This window comes from Solea solea, chromosome 15 (assembly GCF_958295425.1).
Source record: "Solea solea chromosome 15, fSolSol10.1, whole genome shotgun sequence".
In the NCBI taxonomy this organism is placed as follows: domain Eukaryota; kingdom Metazoa; phylum Chordata; class Actinopteri; order Pleuronectiformes; family Soleidae; genus Solea; species Solea solea.
Window position 1 is genome coordinate 3,558,982 of NC_081148.1, and position 27,284 is coordinate 3,586,265.

General features: G+C 41.3%; 1 protein-coding gene across 2 annotated transcripts; it reads left to right on the forward strand.

Annotated features, from left to right (window-relative positions):
* The first annotated feature begins 142 nt into the window (after positions 1–142).
* si:ch211-195b21.5 (uncharacterized protein DDB_G0287625) lies at positions 143–19,285 on the forward strand. Of its 2 annotated transcripts, none has more exons than XM_058652446.1 (8): positions 143–508; positions 13,633–13,772; positions 13,878–14,595; positions 15,308–15,818; positions 16,535–16,599; positions 16,687–16,783; positions 16,869–17,008; positions 18,151–19,285. In XM_058652446.1, exons 1-8 carry the CDS (start codon positions 290–292, stop codon positions 18,661–18,663), a joined length of 2,403 nt encoding a protein of 800 aa, XP_058508429.1. In that variant the 5' UTR covers positions 143–289; the 3' UTR covers positions 18,664–19,285. The 2 variants fall into 2 exon arrangements, with proteins under 2 accessions (XP_058508429.1, XP_058508431.1); XM_058652448.1 differs by having other exon boundaries at positions 18,154–19,285.
* The last annotated feature ends 7,999 nt before the right edge of the window (positions 19,286–27,284 follow it).

Sequence of the window (27,284 nt, forward strand, 5' to 3'; positions counted from 1 at the left end):
ATTGTCCGGGATGTCTAAATAAATATTTAAACTATGATTTTGAATAAAAATGTTTTGCACAATCATGATATAAATTATGTAGAGGATTGCACCCACACACCGTGGACTTTTAATTTGAATAGATTACCCCGGATGTCTTTGAGGATCACTGTTGTATTTCCGGTAGCAACGGCAGTGAGGAGTCGCATTGAAACCGCCACATGAGCAGTTGTTTAAAAATAATAGCACATTCGTACTGAAACTTTCTGTGTTTTTGGTTTCTTCTCTATGAGTTAACCAGCCCACGATCATGTATCAACCAGGCAAACCGTCACACGGCCCGCCGCCGCGATTCGGACCTCCACCGCCGCGATTCGGAGCTCCTCCACCGCACGGCCCTCCTTTCACACTCAAAGGGCCTTGTAGTATTCCTCCTCCTACCAGACACTTGCCCCCTGGACCATTTTCTGCCCCGCCACCGGATAACCACTTTCTGCACAACCGGCCACAGAGGGAGCATTTTGTCACAGTAAGTACCCAACATGGTAATATAGCTAGCTTAGCTGGTTAGACATGTTTCAGACTAGGGTTAGCGACAAAAAGAGGTCAGGAGTAGTTTAGGTCTATTAATGTAGCTTAAAGGAGACATATTATACCCTATTTCCCCAAGTTAAAATAGTTCCCTGGTGTCCTAATGAACATGTCAGTGACATGCTTTGGTCAAAATACCATAAGGATGAAGCACCATAGCAGTTCAATAACCCTGCTAAACCCGCCCCTTTCAGAACGCTCACACGAGGCAGGAGTACATATAATAAAAGGAATTAATACAGCATATTGATATGTCATTTTGAGCTCATAACGTCCACCAGTTTGCTTTTCCCAAAAAGGTTGGGCTTTTTTTTTACTTGACTGGCCCCCGAGAGTATATTTTCACCTATTTATAGCGGGTTACTGGTTTTACAGAACTTCCGGGACAACAAATGTAAACAAAAGCTTGAATGTGTGAACTCTGCCCATCTGTGACAAAAATCACACTGCACCTGGAGGGGGAAAAATATACAGATGTTAACAAAATTTTTATTTGACAACGTGAATCTGATTACACCAAGTATTTCTTCTAATTTTCTAGCATGAATCACACCACCCAGTAATCCTCTGCATTACCGAGAAACACAATGAAGCGATTTTCTCTTTATTCATGTCATTTCTTGATAAATATTAATTTATGAAAAAAATATGATGCACTGCCTGGCGAAAAAAAAGTCGCCACCTGGATTTAACTGATGAAGTGATGCACCCATCATGCTTAGTGATTTTTGTACAAGCCTGTGGGGGCAGTGCTATGATCTGGGGTTGCTGCAGTTGGTCAGGTCTAGGTTCAGCAACATTATGTGTCCAAAGAATGAGGTCAGCTGACTACCTGAATATACTGAATGACCAGATTATTCCATCAATGGATTTTTTCTACCCTGATGGACAATTAATATTAGCGTGTGTGACCATTTTTTTAGGTGGTGACTTTTTCTTGGCCAGGCAGTATGTACTGTATGTGATGCGTGTATATTTTATGTACATGTAATGAGTGTTTGTGTGTCGTACAGTGCTATTTATGTATTTTAAATTAGAGTTCAAAAGTGTTATTATCTTTAAGGGGAAATATGGGTTACAGCCAGCATTTACATTGCATATAAAAGTACCACAACACAAAACAAATATTAAATACTACAATAAGAGGAATAAATGATGATTTAAACCTGCATATTCTGCAGGTTTCAATGGCAAAATGTTTGCGCTTCATAGATTGAGTGTAACAATTGTAGGGAATTTAAAGGAGACATATTATACCCTATTTCCCCAAGTTAAAATAGTTCCCTGGTGTCCTAATGAACATGTCTGTGACATGCTTTGGTCAAAATACCATAAGGATGAAGCACCATAGCAGTTCAATAACCCTGCCAAAACTGCCACTTTCAGAATGCTCGGTTTTGTGCCTGGTCCCTTTATATGCAAATGAGACACAGGCAAACACACACCCACTTCTTCCAAGGGGTTTCTGATTTGTCCTTTTTACAGCGCTCACTCATTCAGCTCCTGTTCTCTCAAGGATCAAGCTGAACACTGCCGAACACTGCCAAACTGTAAATCAGTTGAAAAGACTTAGGGACAGCACCGCTGAACGCCACCGCAGCTGCATAAACTGCTGCTGTATGTGACTGTATCAGACTGAGTCTGTGCTCCGGTCATGGAGGACGTACTGAACAAATATTTTTAATTAGGACGTCAGAATGGTCAGTTATGAGGTCTATTTGACCTTTTCTTAAAAATGTGTGTGTTTGTACGTCGGTGAAATATGGTTGCTGACTAAATACGGCGACCGCTGGCCGCAGTCTGATGTGAAGTGGTGCGAACACACAAACACACATTTGCTGACTTTATCCGGCACATTAGCTTCATATATAAAATCCTCTGAGGCTGGAAGTTTGTGTAAAACACTGTGCTCCACTGTGCAGCCACCAACAGCACACTTGTCCCTCCGCATTGACATAATACCGCTCTTCCTCCCTCGTCTGCACTCTCGCATTTTATAGGGACAAGGTGGAGCTAAGGTGGAGCTCTCTAGGTAAACTTACTGGTGGGTGGTAACATTTGCAGTGAAATGCGCATGCTGCCGTCATAGGCACAGGGAATTTTATCGCCTATACTTACACTAAAGGGGACCACGAAAACATGACTGAGTATTCTTTTTCCACACTGTGGCGACTGGTATGGCCTCCAGAGTCCCAAATATAAGTATTGAAATGGTTAAAAAGTTGATTTTGCATAATATGTCCCCTTTAAGGTTTACAGTAGGAGCTGGGCTGGAAATAACAAGATAAAAATAAATACAAAAACTTGCCAAAATTCATGCCATAATGCATGAACACATGCATCTTTTATCAAAAGATTAAAAGCATGTAAAATGCATATTACAGTCCCTAGGGATTAAATCTATGCTAATGATAACTGACAATGTGTTTAAATCACAATGAGAGTATAGAGAGAATTCCAAACACTCACCGGCAATTCATCAGGAACTTATGATGGAAATCTTGCTTCTCTTCCATACATTAAAAGAAATGGTGTGTGTTTTGTGGTGTTGTGAACTTTTGACCTCAAAGACAATAGACAAAAAACTGATGTATGATGTCACAATGTCAGTGAGTTAGTTCAGGTCAGTGGCTGCAGTTTCAAAGACGCTCCAGTCAGTGCAGTCAAAGCAGGCTTGTAGCTCCTGCTTTGACTCCTCTGTCCACTTTTAGTTTCTGTCTGTATGTAGGTATGAGGTGAAGCAGACAGTGATCAAAGAGTCCAAGAGCAGCCCGGGGAACAACCCCATAGTTGTCCTTTAAAACAGTGTATCAGAGGTTTAGTGTGTTGGTTTCCCTGGTGGGACACTTAATATGCTGTCTGTATGTTGGGAGTTTGTGGGTCAGGTTTACACTGTTAAAATCCCCAAGAATAATGATGAGGGAGTCTGGCTGTTTTCTTTCCATGTCCATTATCTGGTCAGCCAGCAGTTGTTGAGCCTCTGATACACAGGCTTGTGGTAGGCTGTAAACTCAGACCAGAATGAATGAGGAAAACTCCCGCAGTGAATAAAAGGGTTTGCAGTCTATGGAAAGGGACTCCAGATGAGGGCCACATGACTTTTCCGACACTGTGACATCAATACACTCATCTTTGTTTGTGTAGAATCATATTTCACCTCCACTCTTTTTCTCTGTGAGCTCTGCTGCAGTCCACTCGGAGCAGCCAGAAGCCCGGTATCCTAAGTGAGTTTTTTTGATTAAGGCCTGTGTCTCTGGTATATTCCACATTGGACCCGCAGCGCCTCCAACTAAAAACTCAGAGATAAAGTCAGGCTTTGTGAAAACTGGAGAAAAAACAACTAGAGAGGACTGTCTTATTTTTGCAGAGTTTCTCTCTGGTGAAAGTGACGGGAGTATAGCAGCAAAAGACTAAAGTAAACGCCAGGGATGCAACGGTACAGTTTTCCCACGGTTAAACAAGACTTTTTCCAGAGTCTCGTTTACTCGCCACTGTTCAGGCAGCGCTCAGTATTTACATGCAGACGCTGATTAGCTGCGGGGAACTTCAGCGATTGGCTCTGAAGGCGGCATGAGCACTGAGCCTGAACAGTGCAGCGCCTCTCTCATGTCTCTGCTCCTGAGTGGATCTAATCGTATGTACAATGTTTTGTGACCGGCTGAGACGTACCCAAATACCGTTGTGTATCAACAGGGCGCATCGAACCGTTCGGTAAATGACCAAATATTGTTGCAAACGCATAAAAACACACAAAGTACTAGAGAGTGAAGCACCGAAGCGGCCATCCACACTCGATAATCAAGATCTCTTCATTATCTCTCCAATGAAAACACATTTAATATGTGTTGTTGAACAATCATGTACAGTTCTTTTTGTTTTATTAGTAAGTTGTAATGGTCGCTTTCTCTCTTTTGCATATATTCATTATATTAATTATATGAATTTATATATATATATATATATATATTAATTATGTGAATTGTGTAATTTCTAGTGACATCTACTGTAGATGAGAGGCTCAAAATTGTAACGCTCTTCCTGAAAACTAAGGTGGCTTTCACCGATCAAACGTCGTCCTTGTCTTCTATGACTGTGTCAACAGATGAGGTTCCCATATGAAGACACGCTTTACTTGTGTATATTGTAATTGTATATATCATAGACGTGTATGATAGAGCAACTCATTGTCATTTTTCCATAACATGTTAGCATTATATCAGGCAGGCTAGCTATTATCAAAGTAATAGTACAAAGACTAGTGATAATTATAATTAATAGATGTTCAGTCTGAATGAGCGAGGAGAGTGGTGTGCACTGCCCACGGGAGTAGAGTGATGCAGCAGACGTGGGAGGCGGAACGAGCAACTGCCTCCACAGAAAAAGAGAGCGGAGAAGAGAAGCTCCTCACACCCTGAAGACAAGTTACAGAGGTGTGTACTGGTAATGCTCTATGATTTTCTTACCTGGTCTGTTCAGTAACAACAGAATTACATTAGGTACCAGTTTGATGTGTTATCTCATTATAAAAGTAATGTCAGCTGAAAACTGTCAAATATTTATGCATAGACCAAATGATGTTTCATACTTATTATAGAAGCCGAATGTGTTTGATTGTGGTATGAGGGTTTGGTGTAATTCACTCAATGTGTGTGTGGGGTCGCTGTGCTCTCAGAAGGGGGAACTCAGGTGTATATAGGTGGCATTATCACTGTCATTGTCAGGTTTGTGAACCGGAAGGGCAAACGGTTTTCGACCGCTGTACCGCGGAGGCGCTACTCGTGAATGGTTGTGGATTGTTTGAAGGAATTTCATTATGCAAAGGAAACGCACAGCAATAAAACCAATATATTGCAACGAAACGAACAGCGTGGACATTCAATCAGAGTACAAAAGAGCGATCGCCAAGGCAAAGCGCGTCAACCAGGTCATCCGGAGTCAGAAACCTCAGTAGCGGAAGTTTGAGGCTGAGCTGCTATAATATTAGTCGAAAACCCGCACCAGTTGGAACTTTGTTGGACACTTAAGGCACGTTTGGTACGGAACGAAGAGAACGCCGGAGGTCCAGATCCCGTGAACGCCGTCATCGCACCCGCTCACGAGAGCGCAAGACGGGGGGAGCTGCTGGAAGCGGTTTGGACTTTGAGGGAATTTGGAGAGCGTCTGGACGTGGATATCGAGACGCCGGAGAGCGGTGCTGGAGCTGAACCTGACTGTGGAGCATAGGATCATCGGACCATTACCATCGGATCATCGGACCATCAGACCATGGAACTACCGCACGGCGCCCAACGCACGGAGGTATGTGTAGCGCTACACCAGTAAATGGCCATTGAAATTGTGTGCACACATCGCCGGGCATAAACCCAATGCATTGGTCGCCGAAGCGAGGGGGACAATAAACTTTGCGACGGATCCGTTGATTGCTGCTGGCTGTTTATGAACTGACTATTCATCATGAGAAGAAGCAGCGCTATGTCGGACACAATTGAAGCTGCTGGGACTAATGTGCAAAATGTTATTACATCTAGTAGTGTGGCTGGCGGTATTGAAACGCAAACCCAAAAACGTGTGGTTAAACTCACTGCAAAGGCACTTGCTAATGAATTAGACAAGTTGCAGTCTGGCAGAAAAACTAAGTTAAATCAAACAGCCATCATAAGAAAATCAATACAAGATTTGATGCTAAAGAATGATAAAACAAAGGTACAGGATGCTCTTGATGAATTGTTGGAAGTCTGTTATGAAGCAAAATACATGCATAATAATTTGTTGGATTCTTTGCCATGTGAGGAAAAGGAAAAACAGGAAATATGGTTCAAGGCAAAAATGTTGCCTATTAGTGAGTGTATTGCTAACACAAAAATGTGGGTATCAAATGATGACAGTGTTGCAAATGAAAATGGTAATGTTGTGGATGAAGTTAATCCTAATGACAGTGTTTCAAATATTAGTAAGCACTCGAGCCATAGGAGCCGTAGTAGTGTAAGATCAAGTACTGTATCCTCTGCAGCCATAATGGTTGAAGCAGAAAGGGCAGCGCTTGTTGCTCTGGCTGCAGCTTTAAAAGAAAAGCATGACTTGGAGGAACAGGAACAGCAGCTGAAAAGGAAAAGAGAACAGCTTGATTTACAAGCTGAAATAGCTGCATCCACTGCTAAGCTGGCTGTATTACAGGCTTCAGAGCGGAGAGGTTCTTCTCAAGCACACAGCAATGGCATGAATTCCTATTTGGAAAAGGAGAAAAGGAAAAGACTTGAAAACTCTGTCACCACGTTGAACCCTATGGCAAAGACGTACCGTCCTGTTGCATGGAAATCAACACAAAATGAACTGTCAAAATGGTCACTACCACCCAAGGAAATCCTATTAAAGGATGTGCAACCCAAGGAAACTGAGCAATGGGTCCAAGCTGCTTCAATGCACCAGTGCAGCCAAAAAGAGCAGCAACAGGTCAACATATCTGAAACATTGCTGCATTTTCAACACCAGTCATCAACTGCTCAACCTATGCAACAACACCACATTGGCCAAAGTCCACCTGACATACTTACCATAATGCAAAGGCAAAATGAAATAACAGCAGCTCTGGTACAGCAACAGCGTATGATGACGCTACCACCACGAGATATTCCCACATTTGAGGGGGACCCTCTCCATTACAGGACGTTCATCAAAGCCTTTGAGCAAGGAGTAGAGGAAAAGGCAGGACAAGCGGATTGTTTGTACTATCTGGAACAGTTCACAAGAGGACAGCCACGTGAACTGGTGCGAAGCTGCCAGCATATGGCTCCAGAGCGTGGTTATGCAGTGGCAAAGGAACTTCTCCAGAAACATTTTGGAAATCAGTACAAGATTGCAAGTGCTTATATGGAAAAGGCTCTGGCCTGGCAGACAGTTAAATCTGAGGACGTAAGAACTCTGCAAGCCTATTCATTATTTCTGCGTGGATGCTGCAATGTAATGGAAGAGCTTCAGTACATGCAGGAACTGAATATGCCAGTAAATATAAGAGCCATTGTGTCAAAGCTGCCATTCAGAATGAGGGAGCAATGGAGGACCATAGCCCATGACATAATGGAGACAACCAATCAACCCGCTTGCTTCATGGATATGGTCATGTTCATTGAGCGTCGTGTCAGGATTCTTTCTGACCCTTTGTTTGGTGAGATACAGGAGTCATCTGGTGTTGCTGGGATAAAGTCTGTCACTGGGTTTAAAGCACAACCTCGATACAATATGAAAGGAAATGTCATGGCCACCACTATAACATCTATGGAAGCGCCGGAAAAGGTTGAGGAGCCCACAGCAGGCCCAGAAAAGACTGAATGCCTTTGCTGTGCTCGTAGCCACTCTTTGGAGGACTGCAAACAGTTCAAGGGTTGGAAGCACAAGGAAAAGATTCAGATTCTGAGGCAAAGGGGGGTTTGTTTTGCATGTTTATGTGTGGGACACATGAGTCGTGACTGTGAAGATCGCTTGACATGTAAAATATGTAGTCAAACCCACCCCACTGTGCTTCATATTAAAAGGCAACCAGCCCTGGAAAAGTCTGAAACATCTCACCAGCCAACTTCACCTAAAACATGTGGATATACAGGGGCCGGTAAGGACCGGTGTGTGTTATCCATCCTGCCTGTGAAGGTCAAAAGTGCAAAGGGAAATCACATAATAAAAACGTATGCCTTTTTGGATCCAGGAAGTTCAGCCACATTCTGCTCAGAACAACTAATGCGGAAGCTAAACATCACAGGGAGAAAAAACAACTTCCTGTTGAGCACGATGGGGCAGAAAACAGTGGTTCCAGCATATTCATTAATTGGCTTGGAGGTATCTACTCTGGACAGCAATGACTTTCATATTCTCCCAGAGGTTCTCACACAAACACAAATGCCAGTCAATGTTAACAACATGGTGACATCTGAAGAACTGGCAAAGTGGCCATATTTGTCCAAGGTAAACATCCCAAACATAAAAGCAAACGTCGACCTGTTAATTGGAACCAACGCTCCCAGGATTTTAGAACCCTTGGAGGTCATTAACAGTAGCGGGAATGGCCCATATGCTATAAAGACAGTGCTTGGATGGGTTGTTAACGGACCACTGAATGGAAACAGTGGTGCTTCGGAGGTGGAGCTACCCTTGGCGATGGTGAACAGGATTTCTGTGTGCAAGCTCGAAGAAACGCTGGACGACAGCAGGTACAGGCTACTTGAGTCTCGACTGGAGAAAACTGTCCAACAGTCAATGATAAAGGAGGAGAAAATCTCCACTCTGGATAAGAAGCTTCAGGAGAGCAAAGCACTCAATGTTGCACTGCGTGCCGAGCTAACCACTGCTCATAAGACAGTAAATGCCTCTCTGCAGACAGAGAGCAGCCTGTTGAAGGACCAGATCAAGCAGTTGGAGAACCAGAACACTTCTCTTAACAACCATATGGTGGCACTGCAGCGACACACCACCACCCTACAGGAACAGAATTCTCTCAGAGGATGCTATGGCCTGGAACCTCTCATGGCTGCTTGGCAGGGTTCTGGAGGTTTTTCCAGATAAACAAGGGCTGGTGCGTTCCGTGAGGTTACAGACAAGGGCCAACATTATTGAAAGGCCAGTGACGAAACTTTGTTTGGTACATGGAATATAGATTTGTCTGTACTGCACTGTAATGTAACTGTATCAACACATTATTTGCTCCTGTCTTGTTGTGTTTGAATTGTTATGTCAGGCTGCCATTAACAATTAGGGGCCGGTGTATAGAAGCCGAATGTGTTTGATTGTGGTATGAGGGTTTGGTGTAATTCACTCAATGTGTGTGTGGGGTCGCTGTGCTCTCAGAAGGGGGAACTCAGGTGTATATAGGTGGCATTATCACTGTCATTGTCAGGTTTGTGAACCGGAAGGGCAAACGGTTTTCGACCGCTGTACCGCGGAGGCGCTACTCGTGAATGGTTGTGGATTGTTTGAAGGAATTTCATTATGCAAAGGAAACGCACAGCAATAAAACCAATATATTGCAACGAAACGAACAGCGTGGACATTCAATCAGAGTACAAAAGAGCGATCGCCAAGGCAAAGCGCGTCAACCAGGTCATCCGGAGTCAGAAACCTCAGTAGCGGAAGTTTGAGGCTGAGCTGCTATAATACTTATGGTCTTGTGATAGTAAATAGCCGACAGAACTTGCAATCCATTGACATTTTATCTACCAAACATTGTTCAAACAAACACTTTTCTCTTTTCTGTCTTTTATGCACATAGACCTCTGGTGGAGATGACTCTGGAGGAGCACAGCTGCTGGAGAGTTTTTGATGCATAAGTGCAGGCATAATAACCCACCTTCTGCTGGTGTGCCAGGGATAAAGTGGTGTTCTTGTGCCAACTGTAGGGACATGCCTATGCACTGGGAAAGGACATTCTGAGGCCAGGTTGAAACTGTGTAAGTCTACACGATGTCTGCATTCACAGACAGAACTGGAGGATCTAACCATGTTAGGAGAAACCAGTGAGCCCGGACATGACAAATGAGAATACTGCTATGCGGCCAGTAGATATTTAATCTTTTCATTTCAATTACATTGATACATTATTTCAAGACACTTTACATAGTAAAGTCAAGACCTTTTGCCTGCATGGTTTGTTGGTGCAGGAAACCGACTTGTAATTACCAGCTGCTGTGTTTAGAGCATCAGGGAGAAGTGTACACTGGTTTCATACCTGACCTCTTGGTTTCCTTCTCAGTCTCTGACATGTGCAGTATTGAAATATCTCAGTCTTCATATACGGTTACTTTTTTTTGCAAAGGTTGTTAATTAAAATTGTATATTGTGTTTATATTATTTATTGAATCCATCATACACAACTATAACTTGTTTGAACTTTTGGTATTATGTTCCTGTTTGGTGTGTGAAGCTGTATCTCATACAACATATAAAAGACACCAGGAAATGTAAAAAAAACCTGTTTACTGTCTTTTCTTTAAGCTGGTCCTTTTTGTCACTACTACAGGAACTGTAGCCTCAGTACAAGCACAATGCCACACATTTTGCACAACACTGGATAATGTCAGTAGTTGACATGGTTCTGCTGATTGTGATGTGATTTGGGGTCACTTAATGCACCTTTTTTTTCAGTTTTCATACACATTTCACTTTTTAAGAATTTATTTATCCAGTAGCAAAAAAAAATGTCAACAACTCAAAAATGTAGATTAGTGTGGACCTTTCTGTCATATAGACCTGCAGAAATGTATTGACTAAAGCATCCTTTGCAGGGTTTCCCCCAGAAAACCTCCAGCGGTCCACTCTTTTTGTAAAAAAAAAAATGTTAAAAGTTGACAGGAAATTTGAAATTGTATTGTGCTATTGTAAGACATTTATTAACAATACTTTAACGCCAACTATAGACTCTTGAAATATTGTTTTAACAAACACGCACGAATACAATTAAAATAAATAATATCAATTGTTTTCACTAAAGTTAAATCCTAAGTAATCGGCCAGTGAACCTTAAAACAAGCCATGCAATTCTGGTCACATTTAAAAGTAAAATAAATTAACATGGTCAAGGAGTAGGGGTTGCAACGGATCACAAAACTCACGGTTCTGATCGTGTCACAGTTTTTATTTTATTTTTAGTATTTTATCGCAACCATGTCCACATCATTATGGATGCCAGATGTATCACATGTGCAAAGCATCCTCTCTGTGGCCCCAGCCCAGCTTAATTTATTGCATTAACGTGGTTCCTCGCATTATCTGTGGTGACTGGGATGTTGCTTTTGGGCCTCTCTAGCTTCCACTCTGCTACTGCTCATGTCAGTACCTGTGCCGGTGTGACTCTCATAGAGAGGGCGTGTCTACTGGACTCCTCCTCTCAGAATACTTTATTAAACCCCGGGGGGGAAACTGTTCTCTCCCACTCTGCTGTGATGAAGTGAGCAGTCACATAGTTTTCCGTGGCTCTGGAGGTCCACCCGTCTGTGGTGAGGGCAACAGAGGATGCCTCAGATAATTCCTCCACATTTTTTAATTTTCTTTTGCATAAAGTTCTGGTACGATCTTCATAATGAAGTGGGTGCACGAGGGTATTTTGTACCGTGGCTCCAGCATCTTTACCATATTTTTAAAGCCTTTGTTCTCCACAACGGAGTAATACCTCATATAAGCAGCTATAAACACCCCAATAGCATCAGTAACGACTTTAGCCCAGTCTGAGCCTGCAGGAAAGGGCTGCTTAACTGCCACGGGGGGAAGTTGTTGCTGAGCATCCTTTTGTTTTCGCTCCCATCACTGACCCACCTGGGTGATGTCGCTTAATGTGGGTGGCCATGCTAGATGTGGTACCGTGCTTGTAGATCCGTGGGTTCTATGATCCGTTGCACTGCTACCAAGGGGTAAAAACAGGGAACTCTGAGAACAGAGGCTGAAGAGTTTTGCTGTACTGTGTGACATTTTACTTTTTGTTGCATAAGTTGCATGTTACATCATTTTGGATTAAATCCACTAGTTCCATGTTTACGTCTAGTTCCATGGCTCTGATGACGTGCTAACATCCGTGCTAGCTCGCACTGGCTCTGCCTCATCATCAAGCCGCGGCTCCTCTGACTTCGGAAAAAGAAAGTGTCCGATGTTTTTTGACCCTTTCTCCGTGACATGTTGTTCAATTGTTAGCGTGAAGACTGGTAGAGACAGGCAGTGGTTTTTGGGGGTTCAGGTGATGGAAAAATACACCTGACCTCACACCCCCAATGTGTTCATGTATTGACCATGCTTAGCCTGGTGGGGGGACAAGTAATGCACTGGGGAAACCCTGCTTTGTTATTGAGGCCTGGTTTATATTTAGTATCTACACTTTTACACTTTGGGGCGACGGTAGCTCAGTGGTAGAGTGAGTCGTCTTTCAACTCGAAGCGCAGGTTGTAGGTTCAGTTCCCGGCTCCCGTAGTCTACATGCCGATGTGACACTTAACCCCATGTTGCGTGTGAGTGGGTATGAAAGATGAGTGATAGAAAATGCGCTGCACATGGATGCGCTGTATGTAAGTGTGTGTGAATGACAAAACTGTAGTGTAGTGTAGTGTAGAGCAGCTTTGAGTGCTCATCAAGACTAGAAAAGCGCTATATAAATACAAACCATTTACCAATACTTTTGATGATCTTGGATGCATAATCGATAGATTTGATGAAGTTGACTGAGAGCGGGTATATCTTTGTTGCCTCACAGCAAGGGCATATTTCCACCGGCTCTACTCTCCTCGGCGTGGCACGACAAGGCACGGTTTTCGGTTGCATCTCCACTACAAAAAAGTACCTACTTTAAGGTGGGCGGAGTCATCACTGCACAGCTGCGTGAAACTGCGGTGACTTTGTTTTACACACGACACACACACAAACGAGGGACTACTGACTTGCAAAGCAGTTGTTTTCAGTGTAACTGAATCAAATCACTAGAATCAGTTAAGTAAAAATATTTATTCAGTACTTCCTCCGTGACCGGAGCACAGACTCCGTCTGACACAGTCACTGAGCTCCTCTGTTAAATATTGAGATTACCCTGTTAATTGTTGGAGATTAGCCCACGTTTTTAGGATTGTTACTAATCTACAGTTCGCCACTGTTCGGCTTGATTTCTGCGTCGGACATCTCTTCCTGTAACGGCACTCTGACCAGTCGTCACATAGTACCTACTCAGCTAGTGGAAACACTACATAAACCATGGCGAGGCGAGTAGAGCCGGTGGAAACACGGCACAAGATCACTGGTTACATTTTTTTTCTGTTGATTGGCGCATTTTAAAAGTAATGCGTGATGGAGCATAAAACAGGTTTTATTCTGCACATGATCTCAAATGTAACCTCAAATGTTTTACACAGTTGCTCATATGAGGATTTAATGTATAGTATTTTGTACAGCAAACTTTTCCAACTTGAATGTGTACAGCTATTCAGTTGGTTTTGAAATTTTCGGTCATGTTTGATGGCCTTACGAAGGCCTTTTTAAAATATTTTAAAGTTAGTAAAAATGCCATGTCTTGTGCAGCACTATAACACCAATTCTGAAAACTCTCAGCCCCACTGTAGCAGCTTCTCCATAGACCGTAGTACAGTGATTGCCTTGGGAGGCAGCCAGCAGGTCGTCCCTCACCCAGAACCACCACACCCTCAGGTCCCACAGTGGAAACCCACCCAAGGAGAACATCTTCCAGACAGGTAAATCTGCTTATAAAATAATATGCTTCAATCTAAACTGGAACTGTTGCTTTAATTAACTTTTTTCTTTGCTGGTGTTTGAAACACATGCATGTTTATTTTCAGTGACCGAGCTGGAGAGGAATTCTTGAGATGCATTGCTGCCAACAAGCCTCTCCCAGACTATCTGAAAGGGGACATGGCATTCAATCTTGCTGAGGCATTAAAATCAGCAAATGTCCTAAAAGGTGCTTTAAAAACAGACCCTAATTTCCAGAAGTATGTGAGCAGAAGCCGAAGCAGAAGTCATGACAGAAGTCGTGGGAGATCTCGAGCCAGAAGCAGAGCACGCAGCAAAAGCGGAGAAAGAAGCAAAAGCAGAGCACCCAGCAAAAGCAGAGCACGCAGCAAAAGCAGAGCACCCAGCAAAAGCAGAGCACGCAGTAAAAGCAGAGCACGCAGCAAAAGCAGAGCGCCCAACAAAAGCAGAGCGCGCAGCAAAAGCAGAGCACGCAGCAAAAGCAGAGAAAGAAGCAAAAGTCGAACTCGTGGTAAGAGTCGTACGAGAGGCAGATCTCGCAGCAAGTGCAAAAGCAAGAAGAAAAGTCATCGCCGGAGCAAAAGTCGCACCACAAGTTCAAAATCGCGAAGTAGCAGTGGTGAAAAGAGCCATGCCAAGGATAAAAAGAGAAAGATGAGCCCTGGCCAAAGCTGCAGAAGCAGTATAAACATCAGTGAGGATGCATCAGGGAAACGTCTGTTGGAAGGACTGAAGCTGGTCATGAACAGCAAAGACCTGGAGGAGCGGTTACCAACCCTCAAAGATGCCATCCTCACTATTCAGGTAGAGTTAATTACTTTACCAAATGTTTCAATGTGATCAGCAATGAGCACAGGTGTCAAACATGTGTCATTGATCATTTATTGTGTAAATCAACGCCACATCATTCATACTTGATGGGAGTTCAAGTGACACAATGAAGGATTTCAACCTTCAAAATAACTGTTTGAAGGTTCAATCATCGCTCCAATCATCATGCAGAAGCCCAGCGTACACGCCTGCCCTTTGCTTTATTGACTCAGAGAGAAGCTGAGCTTCCGTGGAAGTGACGTTTTTTGCCACGTGTTCAATCACGGTCCAGGTCACAGTGGAAAAAGCATTTCTGTGCCGTCCCATAGAAAATAGTTGAAGCTGAGATTCAAGTGGTTTTTAGGAATATGGAAATCACGTAAGACGATCCGTCGTTCGTGATAAACGGCTGATTCTGAACGCACTAGTATTGAAATACAAATACAACACAGTACATATTTGATGACATTATAGAGGAGGCGGAGCTTTTCTTGCTGTTTTAGAGCAATCACCACTGTTGGACATGAAGTTCTACCAATGAGAAAAGAGAGAGTAAAAGAAAAAGCAGAGATTTATTTTATTCGACCAACAATAAGGTGAAAATGAAGGTGTTGAGCTAAAAAGTAGCTCTGAGGTTTTCAAAGTTCTTTGCCATTTTAAACAATTTGTATTTTAATTAGCTGTTGTTGTATTCTCTTCTGCACAGGCCTCTGATGAAAACAAAACACAGCATAACAATCGGGAGGATTTGTCACCTGAAAACGACAGCATGCTTCTTCCCCACGACAGAGTAGGATGTGACTTCTCTTGGCTCCAAGCGCAAAGTGTAGAAGACTCCACAGTCAAGAAAGCTGATGAGCTGGAAGACGAAGAGTCGTTCCTGTATGGGAATGACTTGGCTGGAGGAAAACAGGACAAGTCCCCCTCTCTTTTCCCAGCGTTTACCCAGATGCAAGAGATTTGTCAACGACAAGATTCTGCCGTGAACAGTCAACAGCGTCAACAGACCACGTTCAAAAGCTCTGGAGATCAAATGACGTCCTATGTGAATCTGGACAACAATGAGAATGCAAAGATCAAACACACGTTATACAGTCTGAGCACAGCAAACATCAGCAAGATCATTTCCACTTCATCACATGCGTCAGATGCAATAACAGCTATGAAAAACCCTAAAGTACAGCAGGCTCTGGAATCTCTGCAGTCTCTGATCAAAGGTGAGAATCCACAATTTTTACAATATTAGTATTTTTTTTGTTTACTAACAGACTTGAGTTGACTTGTGGTTTGAAATTTGAAGCTACAGATGTGTTTTTAACACACGCTAATAACGGCATATCATAAATACTGGGTTAAGGACCTTACTGAAAAAGAAAGACATCTGGAAAATGATGGTTTTTACATTTTACACTTAATTAGCAATCACAATAAAAGGCCAATTTATCCAACCTGTTTTGGTTTCACTGCATACACCGCCTATCGCCCTATGTCAGCGGTGATTGGCACAGCTCCACCTGTGGAGGATAAAGCAGTAGAAAATGGATGTATACGTAAAGGATGATATGCTGTGAGCTGGTAAAAAAAAAAAAAAAAAAACCTAATCGGGTGATACAGAAAATATGGTACTGAGTCCATATTGTTCACAAATGTTAATTTACTTTAAATAGAGTCATCAATACCAAATAAATAATGAAATCTCATCCCCAAACATTGCTGTTTACTTGCTCATTTTATTTAATGTGAGATGCAAGTGAAGTTGATTTTGAATTTCTTTCTCTCCAGACTGCTGAAAATTGATACCACCTGACCTTGTAATTTTGCGTCATTTGCAGGACTGAGGTTTATGACACCAGTCATTGGATTTTTCTGCCTTTATTGTCGAATGCTTTGTGTGAACAATAGATGAATTGTTTGATTTGTTCCCCGCCTTTAGCCACAAAGGAGAAACGGGCAAAAAGTGACAGCTGTGGCTCGTCTCAGAGCTCCGACAAACACAAAGTAAAGTCAAAAACTACTCAAGCCTTAAATATGAACGATGAACGCTGCCAATCTTCTTTGTTTTGATATTTGTCCTGTGTTTTCCAGACAAGTGACAAAGAGGAAGAGAAGAGAGGAAAACAACTCACTGTAAATAAAATGGAATCCTTGATAAAAGAACTGGAGGATATGATGAAACAGCAAGGTAAGCCAGCTTTCTGTGAGGTTTTGTTTTCTTTAATGTCTGCCACACACTGACATGCTGTGAATGCGTCTCGTCTCATGTACAGGACTGAGGTTTATGAAACCAGTGATTGGATTTTACTGCCAGAAATGTGAGGAGTTCATTGGGGACTTAAGTTCTGCTGAGAACCACGCAGCCGTCCACCAGCGTAGTGACACCAGCACCAACACCAGCACCAGCACCAGTGTAAGTGCCTCACTACTTCTTTATGTTTGTCAATCAATTTCATGAAATGAACAAAGTCAAAAGTGAATTTAATTAAACTTTGCTTTGTTTGGGTTCACACTCCTGTTCCTTAATACAGATGTTGAACTCAAACCTTTTCTTCCCATTCACTGAAAAGACACCTCAACTCATTCATCTGTATCCCAGTGATTTCATATTATATTAGTTATATATATTTTCATATATTTGTATGTGTGTATATATATATATATATATATATATATATATACACACACACATATATATATATATATATATATATATATATATATATATATATGTAATGTATTCTAGGGATGTCCCGATACAACTTTTTCTCTTCCGATACGATACTGATATTGCAGCCTTGAGTATTGGCCGATACCGATATCGATCTGATACGATATCATACATACTTTAAGGACTTATTTTAGTGTGGAATGTTAGAATAGGCTTCTAGAGAACAATAGTCAGCAACAGTAGGTATGAGAAAAGTTCCTGTTGAAAGTCGTCAGGTGGCGCTGGTTTATGAAATAAAGTTGTTTTAGCAGCTCGCCTCAGAATGAGCTAGTGTCGCGCTTGCTGTGCGGCTTCGTAGCCTCTGATTTCAGAGGTTAAAGAAACATGTTTAACCTCTGAAATAGAAGTAGCACACACACACTGTTGTTGTGATCATGTGGGCTCTGCATGCATCCAACACACAGAGCCTATGTGATCACAACGGGCGCTGCTGGATAGAAGTGCTGGAGTGGAATTTATCTGAGATTTTAGAGGCAGTCTGATATAATCCGATACTCGGTTTTTTGGCTGATATTGGATCGGGACATCACTAATGTATTCAGTTTTTTCTTTATTAATTGGATCACAGTTATACACAGATTGTAAGAACAATATGCAATAGTTAGTTTTGTAACATATATATTTTTCTAGCTATAAACAAACAACAATAGGAAACATGTTGTTAACCTATAATATGGTGGCGTTATAATGTGATACCGGTCTGTTTTTTTAACACGTCCTTATGGAAGAAACAAAATAAACAAAGAGAAAAGGTAAAAGTCTTAATATGGCCATAGACTTTCCAGTTCTTTATCATCAAGTTGCAAATGCTTTTTTTCTTTTAGCAGAAAATACAAATGGACAAACATACTGGACAGCCAGCTGCAGGCGGCAATGGACCCTCCCATTGTTGCAGCAGCAGCAGAAGCAGCAGCAGCAGCAGCAGTAACCAACACCCACACCGGTCTGACGGCAGAGACCATGGTAACCATAGAGATTCTGGAGCGCACAAGGACTGCAAAGAGCAGAAACCAGACTGGGGGAGTGAGAGAGATCGAAGAAACCACAGGGAGAAGCAGGACAACTTCTCCTTGAAGGAGGAGATGTGTAAGGAGAGGATGCTCATCACCGTTTCCCGTCAGCTGACTCCTCCTAATGTAAAAGTCAAGGAGGAGGCCAGCAGGAGCTCCAACAAAACAAAAGTGGAAGGCACAAACAAGAGAGAGAGCAGAGAAAGGTCTAGTAAACACAAAGGGGAAACCAGTGACAGCAGTGATGACGACAAAAAGAAATCACCCAAAAAGAAGAAGAAGAAGGAAAAGAAGAAGAAGAAGAAGAAGAAAGGAGATAAGTCCTAATCCTTGTGTTACGGTTTAATGTGTCCCTGTTTTGATCCATGTCAGACGGATCCCTGAGGTGATTTTTGTCATCACACACCTGGACATAATGTGGTTGTTTCCCTTTTCTCCTCTCAGTTCATTGTTCTGTGATCAGGAGGTGGAGTTTGACCTTCCATCTTAAAGGAGCAGTCTGTCATGTTGGACCTTACCTGTCCTCTGCACCTGCACCATCCACATTAACCTGAACACAACTTAAGCATGGTTTGGACTATGATAACTGTTATGTTGGTCGTTTTTGTGATTGTTCATATAAATCTTTATTGTTGTTTTGGGGGGTTTTGTGTGGATGACGATATTTCCTGAAACGACGCCTTGTTTACAGAAAAAAGTAAAAGATAATATTTCTGTTTCCCCGTGGATAAGGTCTTACTTTCTAAGGTTTCACTTTTGTTGTTGAGTTAATGAAAGTAAGGAATGGTTGGAGTTTACAACACCGTTGTTGTTTCTCGTCAGAACTTTCCAAATCTGAGCACACGCCTAGTGTATGATTGGTTTTCAGTCAATATGGATGCAGATGATATGAAAATAAAAATGTAAATATTCCTGGTTCCATCTCCTAAATAAAGTTTTTTTTAAATGATGCAGTGAGTTATTTTTGTCAACTTTCACCTTTTTCAATAGGGGACACTGGTAAGTTGAGCATAAGGGTAAACTGCATTCTCACGGAAACTGTTTTAAGTTTTTATGAAAACGGGTCCCTGAGCAGGAAATTCTCAAAACACCGTCGTTGTGTTTGTGTAGACGACCAATACACTACTCTGGGAAAATTCTCACCGTCGCTATCTTTGTTGTCGTCGTCGTCGCCGCCTTCCTCCTTGTTTTTGGAGAATGTTAGGAATGCTCTTTCCCTTTTGATACCTTTTATTTTCTTTCCTTAGTCGTCCTGGCTCTGTTTCTGTGATTGTATACATTGTACTGTACAGCTGTTTGAATAAACACAAATGTTGTAGGGCACACAAACACTGAGGTAATGTGTTATGTCTTTCCTGCTCCTCCATTGACACTTATGAGAACCACACATCAAGTTACACATCTCTAGAAATAAAGAAATCAAATGTGGACTGAAAACACAGAGCCAGAATCAGTTACTGGTTATGATCCATGTGTTGTTTTCATTCTATATCCCTCTTAGAAAAAGAAAAATGATTAACTACAGCAAATTGTTGGCCGATACAAGGTACTACAGGTCTGTCTGTGCTGTTCTATAGAGGAAATCAGGTCAGACACACAGTTACATGATTATACTGCTGATTTCAATGGAAAATGTAAAATCCTGGTGAAATGTTTTTGTTTTTTTTGGCAGCATTGTAAAATGAAATAATTATCCAAAAATATTTTCCGAAGTGTTCACTCTCCTGATATGAATTGCTGTTTTTGATTACCTTAGAATGAACCTTTTATTTGTTTATGTCAGGAGCTGGGTCCGTTCTGCAGAGGCCACCATGTTTTTAAGTGGACAAACTAAACCTCCTTTGAGTTTTGATGCTCACTGAAGGCTACATGGCTTCTCTTACATCAGAGGTCTCAAACCCACCACCAGTTTTTGCATTTTTATAGATTACTTTTGCATTATAAATGTTTGGTGTTATTGTGAAATATAAATTACATTCATGTCAAAACAAACACTTCTATTTTGAAATTCTGAAATATTGTCATGACAATTTTAAGCGGTTGTTCCCCAAAAACAACCTGACTGGCCCCTCCTGACCAGACTAGATGCTGATTGGCCCCCAGGTCATTTGAGTTGGAGACCCCTGTACTTTCATGCTTGGAAGGGAAGAGTGAGGTGAAAGATTTCACCAATAAATGTTGCAACATTTTAAACAATGTACCTTGAAGAGATGCCAGACATAAAACCTCCTCTGAAAATGGTTGAATTGAAAGATTATTTCCTCAAAAAAAGAAAATGATTCTAATTAAATATGGGATAATTATAGGCAATGAATGAAATAAACCTTCCTGGGTTTTCTTCCCCATGCTTTACAAACAAAGGTTGCCAACTTGTATACATTAAACTTAATCAAATCATTCAGTAAATGTTTTCTTACATCATCATAGTGACGACAACACAGAAGAATTTCACCTAGTCCACATAATTCATCAGTTTTCTTCTTCAGATTTCTAAATCTGCCAACTTCAAGGAGCGAGGAGAAGGATTCCTGTTCTTAATCTGGCGACTAAGGACTGCTGACATCTTGTTTAACATTAAGGATCCACACAGTAATTATGCTTTATTTATATACATGTTCTTGATGACCCGTGTGACCCTGAACGGCCAGAATGGGAGCAAATTTATGAACACCTAAAAAAATGGTGTGTGGCCTTATTGTGTATAGAATCGGTTATATTGCGCTCTTCACATCCACAGATACCTGAAGTATAATTGAACACGGGGGAGACACATGCATCAGAGAGCTGCGAGTAGGTGGAATAACCTTATATAAAGCTTACAGATTAAAACTTACAAACAAATGCATTCAGATACAGTATTTGCAGGCCATGTGACGTACCAAGAAGAGGTGAATTAAACAAAAAAAAGCCCACAGATAAAGCTGCAGGGGTCCACCACTGCACCAGGTCCACCAGGGGTCGCTACAATGCTCAAAATGAATTTAACACAACTGAGGTCGACCAACGTGCTTTGATGATCACATCAATAAAACAGCAAAGACATGAAACAATAAGGCAGTAGGAATATCATATTATATTTCACCTTCTGCTACACACCGCACAGTAAAACACACAAAATATACACTCCAGCAATAAACTCAATCACTTTCTGCACAGTAACATGAGTTAGTCTGAGGATTCAGGTTGAAGTGCATTCCAATCAGTGTCAAGTCACAACCCGCCTCAGTCGGTGGTGCAGAGCGGCTGAAGTCACTTCTTTACACACAACAACGTCACGTTCACTCTGAGTCTGTGACACTTGCACAGGAAAGCAGACCCTGTCATGTGGTTGAGAGGTTTTCATGGACGTCAGCAACTTTAACTATGACCAAAGTAGCAGCCGACACATTAACATGCTTTATTGCACAACAATGCAACTCAACAGCACAACAGCAAACACTGTCAATGACGATAACAATACAAATAAAAACACTCACACAACAACAACAACAAGTCTGGAAGTGAAATTAATAACAGCAAACAAATGAAGCAAATATAACCCAAAACAATAAAAGTAACACAAACAGTAAAATAAATAACTAGAATGAGACTAACATTTAGGTTAATAACAGTAAACAAACAAGGCAATCAGAGATGGCAGACTTCACCCCATTCACACAGCAAGCCTCTGTAGGCCTGTATGTGTAACACACTCTGTGGTGCAGTGGTAGAGCGTCTGACAGGGTTACAATTCTGCAATGTGTGTGTGTGTCTATCACAAATTCTAACAAGCCTCACACACACACACACATACACACACAGACAGACAGACAGACAGAACCACCGAAAACAATACTTCACTCCCACTCCGCTCCCAGTCAGCATTACAGGGAGTGATGTATGTATGTATATATGTATGTATATATGTATGTATGTATGTATATATGTATGTGTGTATGTATGTATATATGCATGTATGTATATATGTATATACGTATGTATATGCATATATGTATGTATATATGTATGTATATATATGTATGTATGCATGTATGTATATATGTATATACGTATGTATATGCATATATGTATGTATATATGTATGTATATATATGTATGTATGCATGTATGTATATATGTGTGTATGTATGTATATATGTATGTATGTATATATGTGTGTATGTATGTATATATGTATGTACAGTATATATGTATGTATGTATGCATGTATATATGCATGTATATATGTATGTATGTATGCATGTATGTATATATGTATGTATGCATGCATGTATGTATGTACAGTATATATGTATGTATGTATATATGTATGCATGTATGTATGTATATATGTATGTATGTATATATGTATGCATGTATGTATATATGTATGTATGCATGTATATATATGCATATATGTATGTATATATGTATGTATGTATGTATATATGTATGTATGTATTTATGCATGTATGTATATATGTATGTATGTATATATGCATGTATGTATATATGTTTATATATGTATGTATGTGTATATATGTGTGTATGTATGTATATATGTATGTATATATGCATGTATGTATGCCTCTGTACACAACAGTATGAATCACTGCATGACTTTCACAGGCAGGAAGTGAAATACATCCTCTTGTTTTCACTTCTCGTCTAGCAGTCTCTCTCTCTCTCACACACACACACACACATAATTATCATCAGACAAGTCAAGACAAGCATGTTGTTTTTGAGCTGTTAAAAAAAGTTTTAAACAGGTAAACCCTCCTGTGAACGTCTCTGATACTTCTCTGAACTAAAATCATCCTGCGGTCGCCGTGAGAACGAAGCAAAAGTGTTAAGTCTTACAGAAAAACAGAGCTGAGGTCAACCAGGGTCAGGTGACCTGTGCAACCACACAATGGCTGGGTCATTTTAGGCATATGTTCTGATAGAGCTCCGCCCTCTGGCAGGAAATAACGCGGTTCTCAAACGGTGGCACGTGTACCACCAGTGGTACGCAAGCTTCCTCTGGTGGTACTTGGGGGGGAAATCATAAATATGGTTCTCCTGTATTCACCACGGTGTGTGATTGGAGTGGAGCTGAAGAATTTTAACCAGAGTGCGTAGAAAATGAACAAATGACAAAATAATGAATGAATGAATGAAATAAATAACATCCATCTCTCGCTCCGTCTTAATCTAATTCACTACACCAGTGTGTGAAGTACTGTATATGTGAGGAAGAGGAGAGAGAAAATCAGGGAACATGTCTTCATAAAAGTGAAGATGGTGGATAGATGTGTCAAAACAGTCGGAAACAGTCTAACAGGCAAAGTGTAGAGCATCTTACCAGAGACACACAGATCCAGAGACACAGTGGAGTCAGGAACACAGACAATTGGGAACAAACACTAGCAACAGATTGTGTGGGTAACTTTGTGGGTAAATCATGAAGAGCTAGTCTGCACGGCGATGTTAACACAGCAATTATTTACATTACACTAATTTAATGCTAACACGACAATGTCTGATACCTGATCACACGCTCGAGTATAAACAGTCTGATACAGTCATTGTACACATTTTATAAACCTGTTAACAACTCGCTATTTCAAAGCCATAATTCTGACAAAATGCTACAATCTCCTTGGGATAGGTTTAAAAATAGTGATCTGAATTCCCCTTTTCCTTAAGTGAAGGTTTCACGTTTTTATTAAAAACTATTTTAACATACAAATGTAGCCAGTACCCGGCTGCAGACTTCTAAAGATATGGAATAAATAAAATTGTTTTAGCAATAATAATGATAATACAACACTAAATAAATATAGATATAACAAATGAATAGTGTATACAGTATTGTGTAAAGGTTTTAGGTGGGTGTGTAACTGTTTATGGGTCAGTTAATGACTGTGTTTCAAGCACCTGTTTGGTAGAACTGGTTAATCATACACCTGACTATAATCCCACAAAATCCCTGACTGTGGAAGGGTTCATTCATTCATTCATTCATTGTCGACCACAGGGCTGCTGGAGCCAATCCCAGCAGGGTCACGGGGTCACAAGGTCATGAGGTCACCAGTCCATCACAGGGGAAACATGTAGAGACAGTAAGGATTCACTCACACACACACACACACCTGTGTCTGCATGTTTTTGCAGTGATGGCTCCGCCCACGTCAAGTAGGTACTTTTTTTTTGTAGTGTTGATGCGACCTAAGTCGTGCCGCGTCGTGCCGTGCCGAGTCGAGCCGAGTCGAGCCGAGCCGGTGGAAACACGCCATGAAGCTCAGCGCAGCGGAGTTTTCTACCGCGGTCTGAAATAAAAGGATCAGTCAATGACGTCACCGCCATGCGCGGCCGTGTATGTGGAGCCGACACAAGCGCTTCCGCATGTTGGTGACATCACGGACTAATCCTTGGGCTGATGCCTACAACAGAGATTAGCTTGAGTTACGTCACCAAGATGGAAAGATGGCCGTGGATGTGGAGGACTGAGCCGCGTTGATCTCGAGGACGGAGCCGTGGCCGAACCTCGAGACAGATCTGTGTTTGAATGACGTCAGTGATCGACGACCGACCCAACACACAACTCTCTCTGATGTGTCACTACGACAGTGGACATGAAAACATTACTTATAATTTCCTGTGAAAGCACAACTTTTAAAATAAACATAAACATCAGATATAAACTTATATATAAACTATAAAAAGCCTTACAGATACTGTCAGTGTCAAAATATGTCATGTGTTTAATTAAGTTGATGAGAGTTGACCTGGTGACCTGGACAGAGTTAGACGCACATTGTCTTTAATGGCATAGTTCAAAATAAACATCACAGAGATGTTTGAAGCAGGTCTTTATTCTTTTGATCCTTTTATTCTTTTATTCTTTTGATACATATACAGTATATATATATATATATATATATATATATATATATATACATATTTATATGTATATATATATATATATACATACGTACATACATATATATATATATGAAAAAGAAATAGCTTCAATGTAGTTAAACTACCTTTGCCATGTTGCTGTAGCTTAGCATGCTACAATTCTCTGGGGGTAGCTTTGGTGTAGTGAAGCTTAATTAAATGTAGAGTAACTGGTAGCTCAGCTCACTACAACACTGCAGACTTCCCCTCATTATCCTTTTCAAAAACAATGAAGGTCACTGCGTTCCTGCTTTGTTTTCTCTGTCTTTAAAGTGGATTTGCTGCTTCTATTGACATGTGAATGACTGCAATTGTGAAGAGGAACCACACCTACGCCATGACAATAGACAGGCATGCAGCAGGGATAAAGAGGGGCTGAGGTGCAGGGTGTGATCAGGAGCTCTGTCACAGGTAAACAACAGACAGACAGGCCTCGTCCTCAGGCGGTGCTCGTCTTTGCAGGGATTAGAGGGCGGCAGAGGAATCCTTCATGTTTGTGCAAGTCTGGCCATTTACCTGCAGCCAGAAAATACCCTTTGATTTGATTTTCAATCCCACCACTGATTGTAGTGGTGGATTGGTTCTCTTTGCCACATGCAGGGTTGAACATGACGTGAACATGACAGTGCAGGCACCGTGAGGCATGTTCTCACCAGGTGATTTGGTGAGAACATAAACAGAACCAACATACACATGGTGTGTAACATCAAACCCACTAATACCCGCTCACACACTTTTTTGTCGACAGTGGGATTAGACACAATCGCAGTATTCGCTCCACAGTCAAATGATTGTGCAACACGTGCAGCATTGTTAAACGTTTACTGTTAAATCAACAGTAACTTACTGGCAACAAATATCTAGTAGAATTACAGTAAAATAAAACTTGAGTAATGTTAAAATCTAGACAAAACTGACCAAAAAGAACATTTCAATTCTCTCATTGACTTCCAGAGGACAAGGACCATGTGACACTCAGGCCTGAGCATCAATGGGGAAGAAGTGGGACCTGGATCCCCACTCCCACGCCTAGAGGAGATCTAGTCAAGCTGGCTCCTCCGTCGGGCCACAAAGATCCACGATGACCCCGCCCCCCCAGGACACACTCTATCCTCTGACCTCAGCTCTGGCAGACTCAGAGTCATGAGAGCACCACCAGACGGAAGATTAGCTTCTTCATACTGTCTTTGTTTCTATGATTGTATACATTGTTATTATTCAAATGTTATTCACACTTATCCAGTGTTGGTGTATTTCTGTAGCAGCAGAGTCATTCTGAAAGAAGTCATTTTTAATGGAAAACTTTAAAAATGACATGAAAAATGACTAAACAGGCTTCATGCTCAGCATTAAAACCCTAAAATACAATGTACCGCAGACATGTCTGGAGCAGAGTTTTTGCATTTTTAAGGTCCATTATTAGTTCCTGAGTGAGGTTTGTTTAGATGCATGGTGCATTTCTCCCATGGTGAAATGAACAATGAACTTACCTATTGACAAAACACTATACACCACACCACACACTTCTATTTTTCCAGTCCAGTCACAGAATCTGCACCTTCTCTATTCAAGTAATGATCTACAACCGTGGTGCTTTCTTTTGTTTCTTTTGTTGTGTGTTGCATGCTGGGTGTTTGTGATGCCAAACACGACTCTGGAGGAAAGAAAGAGAAAGATAAACTCTGCTACTGGCAACGGGAAAGAAGACCATTGCATTCTTTTGCAGGTTTATATAACGATGCAGGTACAATACCTTTATTTATTGTTATTTCTGCGTAAAAGACGTATGAGATGCAACTAAATACATCACTTCCAATCAGACATGTTCAATCAATACTCATTTTTTTTTTATCCTCATCCATGATGAATTTTGTCTGTATCACTTTTGTTTTGAAGCCTCCAGTTTACTGCTTCATCCATCCCAATGCTGTGTTTTTATAACCAGAAGTGACCATACATGGAAGTGCATGGGTGGAGCCTGACTGAGAACGTGTCTGCTGCACATTCACCATCACATCATT

Coding starts and splice junctions, on each gene's coding strand:
- si:ch211-195b21.5 (XM_058652446.1), top strand. CDS start 290: ATGTATCAACCAGGCAAACCGTCACACGGCCCGCCGCCGCGATTCGGA. Junction 15,819..16,534: donor TCTGCAGTCTCTGATCAAAG/GTGAGAATCCAC, acceptor CCCCGCCTTTAG/CCACAAAGGAGAAACGGGCA. Junction 16,600..16,686: donor AGAGCTCCGACAAACACAAA/GTAAAGTCAAAA, acceptor TGTGTTTTCCAG/ACAAGTGACAAAGAGGAAGA.